Source organism: Chiloscyllium plagiosum, unplaced genomic scaffold (assembly GCF_037043375.1).
Source record: "Chiloscyllium plagiosum isolate Xiang-an unplaced genomic scaffold, Cpla_swu_hap1 HiC_scaffold_29, whole genome shotgun sequence".
NCBI classification, from domain to species: domain Eukaryota; kingdom Metazoa; phylum Chordata; class Chondrichthyes; order Orectolobiformes; family Hemiscylliidae; genus Chiloscyllium; species Chiloscyllium plagiosum.
This window is the reverse complement of record NW_028270167.1, coordinates 42,434,748-42,447,211: the sequence shown is the minus strand read 5'-3', so window position 1 is coordinate 42,447,211 and position 12,464 is coordinate 42,434,748. Positions and strand designations below refer to the sequence as shown.

General features: G+C 41.9%; 1 protein-coding gene across 3 annotated transcripts in view; it reads right to left on the bottom strand.

Annotated features, from left to right (window-relative positions):
• The window catches only part of aplp2 (amyloid beta precursor like protein 2), a 223,946-nt gene that overhangs the window by 111,816 nt on the left and 99,666 nt on the right, over window positions 1-12,464 (bottom strand). For all 3 annotated transcript variants that reach the window (XM_043676955.2, XM_043676956.2, XM_043676957.2), the window contains exon 6: window positions 9,210-9,367. In XM_043676955.2, coding sequence (XP_043532890.2) covers window positions 9,210-9,367 — 158 coding nt within the window. The remainder of the gene's footprint in view (window positions 1-9,209; window positions 9,368-12,464) is intronic.

The following is a 12,464-nucleotide window of genomic DNA, read 5'->3' as shown; positions in this document are numbered from 1 at the left end:
GGTGCGCACACATAGCCTGTACATGTTCCTGGCCTCAGGTGCTTTAGTTTTGCTACAGCACCTTTGACTGTAGGCATTAAGTTTGCACAGCATACTTCCAAAGGAGTGAGCTGGAATTTTCTGCCTCAACCTCAAAAAAAAAACTGCAGAGCGTAAGCTCCAGGTTTCAAAGCCTGAACAGTAGTTTGATTGCTGTTTATACCTTGTCTGGCTTACATGACCCACAGCAATGTGGTTGACTTTTGACTGCCCTCTGGACAATGAAGGATGGGCAACAAATAACTGCATGGTCAGTGATGTCCTCATCCTGTGAATGAATTAATAAGTGAAAAAAAGTCTGAGATACTGGGGCACACCATGTGAGACTGAGATTTACCTGGATAGCAGGCTTAGAGGAGTGGTCACATCACAGCTGATGGATCTGAAGGCAAGAAGGGAATGAGTGACCATCAGGCAAAGAGAACAGGCAGATAGTACATGAGACCCCTGGAGTCCCGCTCACAAAACTGTTTTCCATTTTGGAAGCTGATGAGAGCACTGATTCCTCGAAGGATTGCAGACAGAACCAAGTATCTGGCACCACAAGCAGCCTGACTGTACAAGGAGGAATGAATAAGAAAGCAGGAGTAATAGTGATGGGGGATTCATTAGTTTGGGGAACAGGAAGTGTTTCTTATGGCCGCCAATGTGACTCCAGGATGATGTGTTATCGCCCTGATGCCAGGTTCAAGGATGTCATCAACTGGCTGCACAGCATCCTGAAGGGAGAGGCTGATAAGATTAAGGCTATGGTGCACATTGGTAATAGGGAGTTTAAGGGATGGGGTCTTGCATCAAGAGTTCAGGTAGCTAGGCAGTAGACTAAAAAGCAACACCTCAAAAGTTGCAATCTCAGAATTATGCATGATACCATGTGCCAGCAAGAACAAAAATAGGAGAATATGCAGATGAATTCATGGTTCAAGAGTTAGTGCAGGATGGACAGTTTTCAATTCCTGGATCTCTGGAGTTGTTTCTGGGAATGTGGAACCACAACAAACGGTCTGATCTGAACCAAAAAGGGAGGCCGTCATAGTGCTTTTGACAGAAGCAGAAGCAGAATTTTCAATAGTGACAAAGCATATCTGAGAAAAGGAACCTCAGCAGAGGGAGTTTATTCATGTTGTGTCTCAAAGGTGTATGGCGAGGCTGACAGGTCTCTAGTGCTCCAAGTATTTTGGTAAGATAGAGTTAAAAGTACGGATTGACACATGGAATTAAGACATTGTTACCATCACAGAGACATGGTTGCGGGGAAAACAGGATTGACAACTCAACATTCTGGGTCATAGGACCTTCTGGTGAGACGGCAAGGATGTAAAAGAGGAGATGATGTCACATTATTAGTGAGGGAGCCGTTTACTGCTATTACAGACGAGGCCAGACCCCCTGAAAACTATTCAAGGCGGCAGCCCAGGCCTTTACCCCTCAAGACAACTAGAAAAGTTAAGTGGATATTCCAGGAATGATGCAGCTGGCCCAACCATTTAGTTTTAAACAAAACAGAATTTATTTACAGACTAATGAAATACTAAATAAAAAACAACTGAATTTAGAATAGCATAACCTATCTGAAAACCCAATCGACTCTATCACAACTTAATGATGCTGTACCAAAGATTTGTAACATCCCTATAAACATTCCCTTGGCAAAAAAAAAGGTAAAAATCAAATACAGGTTCTTACAAGAGAGAGATGTCAGATAGAGAGGATTAGCATAGAACTGCTTCTCTGGGTTCCCAGGTAAAATGTGACCAGCAGGTGAAAACAAAACAACTTGCTAAAACCAAATCAAACTAAACCAAACCCTTGAACTGGGAGAACAGGCCACTCCCCTTTCACTGTACAAATGTTTTAAAAAACACTTAAAAGCTTTTCAATAAATATTTCCAGACATATCGGAACCTTTGCCTTTATGACACTTCTGAAGAAAAAAAAATTAAGGTCAGACTAATCTTGTTAAAACAGCAACACAGTCATATGTCCCCCTTAAAGAAAACCTATCAATACCAAAGATGGCTTTATTTTAAAAACCTTTAAATTGTCAGTACACTACAATACACATATACATTACATTGACTATAAATATGTAAACATGTAATACCACATTCTATTTCAGTTCGTTTACTCCTGCCACCGAATGCCTCCATTTGTCATCCAAGTCTTGACAATGTGTCAGCAATCACATTTTCTTGCCACATGTACAATTTTCAAATTGAATTGCGGTGACAAGAAGCTCCATCTAAACAGTCTGGAACTTTTGTCCTTAAATTTCTCCATAAACTTGGGTTACGATCAGTATATATGATTGTCTCAGACACGTGACTGGCAACATAAATGTTTAAATGTTGTAATGCCAACACTAAGCTCAAAGTTGCCTTCTCAACTGCCGAATATTTCTGATGAATGTTCAAGTTCCTGGAGAAATACTCGATAGGTCTTTCTATCTTCTCGCTGTCTTCCTACAAGAGCACAGAACCGACACCCACATAACTCTCATTGATAGCCACCTTGAATGACTCTGCATAATTAGGTGTGGCTAACACTGCAGCAGTGAATTACACAGCTTTCAGACTGCCAAATACCTTCTGACAGTCCATTGTCCACTAAAACTCCTTGCCTTTCTTTAGTAATTCTGGGAGTGGAGCAGCCACACTGCTAAAATTTGGTTTGAATTTCTGATAAAACCCACTCAATCCCAGGAATCGTAGAACTGCGCTTTTTGTGAATGGTAAGGGAAACTCCCCAATTACCTTTGCTTTTATATTTTGTGGGGCCATTTGTCCATGTCCAATAACATGGACCAGGAAGGTGACTTGGGCTTTGGCAAATTCACCAAGCTGCCCCTGATCGAACAATTTTTATAAATGTTGCAAATACTCCTTCCCTGTGTGACTACAAATCATCAGGTCATCAATATAAACTACACAAATGGGTGATCAGGCAATGACCTTATTGGTTAGCCTTTGCAATGTGCTGGCGAATCTTTTACACCAAACAGCATGACTTGAAACTGATATATTACAAAAGCCAATATTGTCTGTGTTCTTTCGGCCAAAAGTAGCTTCCTCTGAGCAAGTCCAACTTCGAAAAATAAGATGCTTGTCCCACCTTTTCAACACAAATGTGGAATTGGATATGCATCAGTCTTTATAACTGCACTGACTTTGTAATAATGCACACATAACCACTGGGTACCATCTGGCTTTGGCATCTTTACTATGGGTCAGCTCCAGTCACTGTAACTCATTTCAATTGTGTTATCTTGGAGCACGCATTCAATCTCCTTTTGAAACCATGCCAACTTTAGAGAGTTATGCCTGTAAAGATGTTGCTTAACCAGAACAGCATTTCCTATATCTACATCATACAAAAACTAGGTTAGTATATCCCAGTTTATATCCACATATCTCCCCATGCGACTGCAATAACTTTTTCAGGTCATTTTAATTTTCCTCTGGAAGGTAACTCAGCAATTTATCCCAATTTTGGACAATTTCCTCATTGCCCAATTTCATTTGAGAAATGTCCAATTCAGAATCCTCTGAACTTGGTTCTTCCCTCTGTATTGTAACCAATAACAGTCTCCTTTGGCTTTCCTTCCTTGTCAAAATACCTTTTGAGCATATTCACATGATACACTCAGATTTCTGTCTGTCTGGAGTCCTGATCATAGAGTTCACCTCACTCACTTTCCTTTCGACTTGATAAGGTCCACTAAACCTTGCTTTTAAAGGTTCACCTATCACTGGAAGTAACACTAACACCTTATCTCCAATAGCAAAATAATGGGTTTTTGACTTCTTGTCTGCTTCCTGTTTCATTGTATACTGTGATACTTTCAAATGCTGTCTAGCCAACTTCCCTTCTCTATTTAATCATTCCCAAAAATTTGACACACAGTCCAAATATGTGGTCGCTGAATTCTGACTTACCAATTTCTATTTAATCAATTTTAGCCATCCTCTCACTTCCTGCCCAAAACCTAATTCCAACTGAATGAATTTGGTTGATTCATTTGGTGCTTCTCCGATGGTGAAAAGTACAAACAGAATTCCTTTATCCCAATCATCTGGAAAGTCTTGACTATAAGCCCTCAACAAGGTCTTTAATGTCTGATGCCATCTTTCAAGCGCTCCCTGCAACTCTGGATGGTAGGCAGTAGATTTGACTCATTTTATTCCTGAGATATCCATAATTCCTTGAATAATTATGTCGTCAAGTTTGACCCTTGATCTGATTGCGGGTAGTTCTTATCTAGTGAAATTCCTCAACAATCCTTTTAGCTGTGATATTGCGAAATGGAACAGCCTCTGGAAATTATTTACAAATATTGATTCCAACTCTTTGCTTTAGATAGTGACCTACTCAATCAGTTAAGACTCTTGCAAAAGATTCCTCAAATGCAGGAATAGGTATGAAAGGTGCAGATTTTATTACTGTCTATAGGTTTCCAATTACTTGACATATATGGCATGTCTGGCAAAATTCAACTACATCCTCGTGCAGTCCAGACAAGTAAAGATGTTTTTATATTTTGGGTTTTTCTTACCCCTAAATAACCCACTACGGATAGCTCATGTGCTATCCTCAACAACTTTCTCTCACTCAATGGCAATACGACTTATAGAGTCATAGAGATGTCCAGCATGGAAACAGACACTTGGGTCCAACCCCGTCCATACCGACCAGATATCCCAACCCAATCTAGTCCCAACTGCCAGTACCCGGCCCATATCCCTCCAAACCCTTCCTATTCATATACCCATCCAAATGCCTCTTAAATGTTGCAATTGTACCAGCCTCCACCACTTCCTCTGGCAGCTCTTTCCATAAACGTACTACCCTCTGTGTGAAAAAGTTGCCCCTTAGGTCTCTTTTATATCTTTCCCCTCACCCTAAACCTATCCCCTTTAGTTCTGGACTTCCCGACCCCAGGGTAAAGACTTTGTCTATTTATCCTATCCATGCCCTCATAATTTTGTAAACCTCTATAAGGTTACCCCTCAGCCTCCGAGCTCCAGGGAAAACAGCCCCAGCCTGTTCAGCCTCTCGCTGTAGCTCAGATCCTCCAACCCTGGCAACATCCTTGTAAATCTTTTCTGAACCCTTTCAGGTTTCACAATATCTTGATGAACTGCTGCCCATTTCTCATCTGTCTGAATATATGTGATGGTCTCCATTTCCTCATTAAGGTATCATTTTTAAGACAGTAGCATTCTGGGACACATTCAGATTCTTTTTCTGTGTATACCTTTTGATACAATTGCTTTAATTTCTCATCTTTCTGCTGTAACTCAGTTAATTTCTTTGAACTAAAATTTTCCACTTTGTCATCCATTTGCTCCTAGTTGTCTCAACCATTTGATCAAACAGGAATTCTGATAATTCCATTTCAACTTTCTTACCTGTATTCTTTGATCTCTTTGTGAACTTGTTACCACACAGTCAGGATAAGCTTCCTGTAATTTCAGTTGCCTGAGTTTCCACGGTCTTTTCAACCACAGTAGGCAGCACTCCCACTTGTGATCCAGCTACATCATTACCAAGGACAAATTATATTTCTGGAGCTGAGAATCTGTCCAGTACTCCTATTATGACTTCTCCACTCTTCACTGGACACTCTAATCTCACTCCACATAATTAAGCACTTCTTGTCTCACCATGAATTCCCATTACTAGAACTTCTCTTGGCAATAGTCCTTCAGAGGTTCATATCTCATCTTTCAACATCAAAGATTGTGTGAGGATCTTGTATCCTCTCAAATGGCAGCACAGTGGCTCAGTGGTTAGCACTGCTGCCTTAAAGCACCAGGGACCCAGATTCAATTCCCACCTTGGGCGACTGGAGCTTTTTAATTTTTCTTTCTCCTTCAAGGGTTTCCTTTTTACCATGAGCAAAGTTATCCTTACGTTCTTCACCGAAATCTATGTTTCCCTTTCCATGTGAGAATTCCTCTTTTCCCCAATTTCTATCCCTCATGGATTGGAATTGATTTTGGAAGCCAAACTTTGATTTATGAATAAACTCATAACCAACAGCCATTTCAGCTGCGAATCATGCCGTTTTTAATTCTCTGCTCTTCCACAAGTTCTCACTACCTCATGAAGTGAATTTTTGAACTCCTCCAAAATAATCATCTCTCTACAAGTGTCAAAGGTTTGTTCTCTTTCTAATGCCCTGACCAACCTATCAAAATTACTTTGTTTGATCCTTTCAAACGTTTTGTAGGTTTACCTGGGGTCCCTCCTTAGATTCCTGAAACGTCTGTAAGCTTCTAGCACAAGCTCATATGCACTTAAGATGGCTTTCTTCACCTCCTCATATGACCCAGATACCTGCTTTGATACTGACGCAAATACAACACTTGCTCTACCTACAAAACAAAGACCAAAAGAAAATTACAGCACACCAACAGGCACTTCAGCTCTCCAAGCCTGCACCTATCCAGATCTTCCATCTAAACCTGCCACCTATTTTCTAAGGATTTGCATCCCTCTGCTCCCTGCCCATTCATGTATTTGTCTAGATACATCTTAAATGATGGTATCATACCTGCCTCTACCACCTCCACTGGCAACGCATTCCAGGCACCTATCACTTCTTGCACACAGAACTTTCCACACATATCTCCCATAAACCTTTCCCCGTCACCTTGAACTCATGACCCCTAGTAATTGTCCTCCACTCTTCTTGCTATCCACCCTGTCTATACCTCTCATGATTTTGTAGACTTCAATCAGGTCCCACCCCAAACCTCCATTTTTCTAATAAAAATAATCCTAATCTACTCAATCTGTCTTCATAACTAGCACTCACCATACCAGGTAACATCCTGGTGAACCTCCTCTGCACCCTCCCCAATGCATCCACATCCTTTTAGTAATGTGGCGACCAGAACTGTACGTAGTATTCCAAATGTGGCTGAACCAAACAACTGCAACATTTCTTGTCAACTCTTGTGCTCAATACCCCATCCGATGAAAGAAAATATGCCATATGCTTTTTTGACCACTCTATCAACTGGCATTGCCAAATTCAGAATACAATGGACCCGAACACCCCAGATCTCCCTCTATATCAATTTTTTGGTTGGATCAACAAAAGCATATGGTCACTGCATTTGTTTAGCAACCTTTTCAAATAAGATATAAAAAAGGCTTCCACACCCTCCCTATCAAATATAGGCAATGCTTGAACAGATTTAAACAGATCCCCGCCAGGCCTTTGGCTACTCATCATCACTCTCTTCCTGATTAAACTTACCTTCAGCCTTCATCGCCATTCTTTGAAGCAGTCTTTTTTCAGTCTAAATGCCAATTTATGAAGTTTAACCTCCCTCTCTTTCTTCCTTTCCTCTGTTGTCCTGCTAATGTAATTCTGTCCTTTCCTTTGTTCTGCTAGGGCCTTTCATTTCTTTTCCTCTTTCTTTTGTCTCTAACTCAAGCTGCTTCATTGTCAATTGTATTTTGACCATCTCCAAAGATATGGATGGTGCTGCCAGGAAATTTAAACGCTGATTATTACTGTAATAATCTCTCCTTTCAGCACGGAAGAGACAGCTCCAACTCCAACTTGATTGCAATTCCAGCAGCTTTTCCTTGTTCACCTTTTGTAAAACTCAGTCACTTCTTCCACACCCAGAAAAGTCCTAGTGACTGAAAGGACCATTACCAGACCAAGAAGAAAGTGAGGGCTGCAGATGCTGGAGATCAGAGCTGAAAATGTGTTGCTGGAAAAGCGCAGCAGGTCAGGCAGCATCCAAGGAACAGGAGAATCGACGTTTCGGGCATAAACCCTTCTTCAGGACCTTTTGCCTTTTCAGTTCAGCAATCCTAATCCCAACAGTAACCTGGCATGTTGTATACAAAACTGGCTTAGAGGAAGGCGACAAAGGACAGTGGTGGAAGGCAGTTTGCTTGACTCAAGGTAAGCCCTTCTTCAGGAAGCCATTCCTGAAGAAGGGCTTATGCCCAAAACGTCAATTCTCCTGTTCCTTGGATGCTGCCTGACCTGCTGTGCTTTTCCAGCAACACATTACCAGACCAAGCACTATTTACACCAACTAAATTCAACACCCGAATCAAAAGACACTAACACCTGCCACCCGCTGCCTTTTGAGTTCAGCAATCCTAATCCCAACAGTAACCTGGCATGTTGTATACAAAACTGGCTTAGAGGAAGGCAACAAAGGACAGTGGTGGAAGGCAGTTTGCTTGACTCAAGGTAAGCAGCCCTGGCATACCAAAGTCGTCAGTACTGGGTCACTTATTGCTCACAATATATATATAAATGATGTAGATGATAACGGGGGAGGGGGGGCAGCATGATAACTAAGTCAGCAAATAACATGAAGATTGATTCTGAGTTTGACAGGGAGGAGGGAGGTCTTCGATTCTCAGACACCACTTCGACATAAATTCTAGGACAAGCCAGACCAAGACACGCACAAGAATTCCTAGAAGCATGGCATTCCAATCTGAACTCTATCAATAAACACATCGAGTTAGACCCCCATCAACCATCCCCTGAGAAAAATAACAAGAAATTATATCACAGGAAATGACATCGCCCCAGGAAATGATGTCACCAACCCAAACCCAAACATATAAATAGAATGCAGGAATTATCAGCAGTGCTTCGCCTGGAGGCCCACTGAAGATGTTACCTTGTATGGTGCCAAAACGTCTGGAAATGAACCTTTCAGCTCAGCGAGCAAACCTACATCCAAAATTTATGCCAGTTTTAGGAGTCTATAACTGAGGATGAGATTACCATGTAAAGTAAAAGTAAACTAATTGAAAATATTCAACGCTCCACGAAGTTCACTTCTGTTCACTGTATACGTTATTCACTTACATATAGACTGAAAGGGAGTTGTGGTGAGATTGACATATGATACAAATATCAAAGATGTATTGGGATAATCAGAACCACAGTTTATCTTGACCTTTCTCGCTCGCACATGCATAACATATCCACTGAAAGAGAGTAGAAATTGCAAAGAATCGGGTTTCCTCCGTTTGTTTTTTTTTTAGTAGATGCAAATTGTACTGCACAGCACAAACACCTATTTTACATTTTGATCCAACTGCATTTACATGTCTACCAATGCAAACATTTCAGCATTCCCTAAATATATTTTGTTACACACTGAGTAATCAATTACCTTTCACATCACTGACGTCTTTTTTGTACAGTTCCTCCTCACTGCTTTCCTCCTCCCAATCTTCATTATACTCCTCTTCTTCAGAGTAGACATAATTCAGGTCATCATTTTCCTCCTCCTGAAAAGCCATTTTCTCAACTTCAGCAGACTCCTCTTTGCTAAAGAATTAAGCGTTGAAACGTTAAAAAGATGTCTCCACCATTAGAAAATATTAGCATTGAGAGATTACTTATTCAATCGTATTTGCACATCTCAATATTGACAGCCTTCAACAAACCAAGTGAACAATTTCAATGAAACAATGCTGCTACCCATAGGACATTGCCTAACAGATTTTAACTCAAAAATTGCCAGATTAATGCAATGGTCACATCTACACAAGGACATAGGACTGGAGTCCCAGAACAGAGATAAACTGCTCAATCTCAATCCCAGTTTTCCCATTCCCTGCTCCACAAAATTTCAAAAACAAAATCAATCTCAGGAAGACCCTTCTTCCGTATGAGATGATGATCTCCACCAATGGCTAGTATGCAACTTGACTGCTGCAGAAAACTATTGCCTAGACAATATATAACACTGTACTCCAATTTGATCTCTATTTGTGATAGATATTTTAACAATAAGGTACTTGATAAGTGAATAGCATAGCTTAACAGAGATTCTTAACAGGTGTGGTTGCAGGGGGAAGAGAAGAAAACAGAATTTGGCCAAGGAACAGTTGCCAAGACAGTGAGTCATGGAATGCAAGCCATTAGGACATTTTTGCATCTTTGTCAACCTCTGGTACCTGTGCGATATGGGCATGCCAATATTTGATAAACTCAGGTTATCAGTTTGCTCTCTTGAGCTGGTGGATTTGTTCTTTGTCACCACACTGGGCAACATCAGTGAGTCTCCGATGAAGCATTGTCCCACTTGCTATTTATGGGTCTTGGTTTGCTGTGGTGGGTGATAACATTTCCAGTTCTGTTTCGGACAGGTTGCTAAATGAGGCCCAAATCTATGTTTGTTAATGGAGCTCCGGTTTGAATGCTAGGCCTCGAGAGTTTGGCTTGTCCCAGGATGGATGTAGTGTCCTAGTTGACTGGGTCCCTCTTGGTCTGCATGTCTGGATATACACTAGCCACCAGGATGCATGAGCACCAACTAGCCACCAAAAGATATGACCAACAATCACTGGTATCCAAACATACAGATAAAGAGGGACACCAGTTCAACTGGGACAATACATCCATTCTGGGACTGGATGAGATGCTCTTCAGAGAATTAGTGTGCAGTTGATGAGCCAAACAGCCTGCTTCCACACAATAGGTATTCTATGATCATCAAATAAGTTGCAGAACTAAGCCATTTGGCCAATCGAGTCTGCCTAGCCAATAAATAAGACCATAGTTAGTCTGATAATTTTCAACTCAGCTTTCCTGGCTTTTCCCCATAACTCCTGATTTCTTTAGTGATTAAAAATTGGCCATTTTAACCTTGCACATCCTCTACATCCCAGTCGCTACAGCCAAAACAAAGTACTGGAAAAACTCAGGAGGTCTGGCAGCATCTGTGGAGAGAACAAATGAGTTCAGTTCTGAAGAAAGGTCTCTGGCCCCAAAGAAGGTATTCTGCTTTCTCTCCACAGATGCTGCTAGATCTATTGAGTTTCTCCAGCAATTTCAGTTTTGACTTCAGATTTATAGCATCTGCACTTCTGTTTTTTTGCTTATTGCTTGCACACTAGACATTTCCTCCATACTAAATTCGATTCTAGTTTTGGGCAACTGTGTGGAGTCTGCACGTTCTCCTGTATCTGCGTAGGTTTCCTCTGGGTATTCTGGCTTCCTCCCATAGTCTGACGTGCAGGTTAGGTGGAATGGCCATGCTAAATTGCCCATACTGTCTAGAGTGTGCAGGCTGGTGGACTAGCCATGGGAAATACAGGGTTCATGGTTACAGGGATAGAGTAGGGCATGGTCAATGTGGAATGCTGTTCAGCGGGTTGTTGCGGACTGGATGGGCTGAATGTCCTGCTACTGCACAGTAGGGACTTTATGATTCTATAGGATTAACCTCGAGAACCTTCGCTGGGCTGCCTCCAATGCCAGTATATCTTTCCTTAAATAAGGAGACCAAAACTGTTCATTGTATTCCAGACGTGGTCTGACGAGGGGCCTTGTATAATTTTAGCAAGGCCTCCCTCTTTTTATACTCCATTTCCTTTGAAATAGTGGCCGACATTGCAACTGACTTCCCTATTATCTAAACTTGTATGCAAGCTTTTTGCAATTCGTGAAACATTAAGTATCTGCTGTAGCCTGTCCAATCATGTCAGCATGATTAGTATGTTAAGGACTGTAGTAGCTTCCTCAGTGAAGATTCAGTTGGACTGCATATTATGTGGTATAAGGTAAAGGTTTTAAACTGCTATTCTACATCAGTATTCACCATACAAGACCATGTTTGGTTATCAAAACATTATTAGGTCAATGGTCCAAGTCAATGGGCATCTGATCCTCATCAGAACAGTCTTAAATCTGATCACACTGCTGGGCTGACAACATATGTTAGTTTGTGCTCCAAGACATGGAAGCTGTGCTGTTTCAGTCTTTGAGCTCTTCTATGTAATACTTTGTTATGGTCTGGAACTTTTCCTTTGGTTTGGAGGCAAGTTTGTGTGAAACTTGGCTGTTGTTAAAGGAGAAAGTGAGGTCTGCAGATGCTGGAGATCAAAGTTGAAACTTTATTGCTGGAACAGCACAGCCAGTCAGGCAGCATCCAGGGAACAGGAGATTCGACGTTTCGGGCACAGGCCCTTCCTCAGGAATGAGCAGAGAGTGTTCAGCAGGAGAAGATAAAAGGTAGGGAGGAGGGACTTGGAGGAGGGGCGTTGGAAATGTGATAGGTGGAAAGAGGTCAAGGTGAGGGTGATAGGTCGGAGTAGGATGGAGGCAGAGAGGTCAAGAAGAAGACTGCAGGTCAGGAAGGCGGTGCCGGGCTGGAGGGATCCGGCTGAGACAAGGTGGGGGGAGGGGGGAATGAAGAAACTGGTGAAGTCCAAGTTCATCCCCTGCGGTTGGAGGGTTCCCAGTCGGAAGATAAGACACTCCTCCTCCGACCGTCGGGTTGTTGTGGTTTGGCGGTGGATGAGTCCAATGACCTGCATATCCTCGGTGGAGTGGGAGGGGGAGTTGAAATGCTGTGCTACAGGTTGGTTGGGTTGGTTCGTCCGGGTGGCCCAGAGGTGCTCTCTGAATCGCTCCGCAA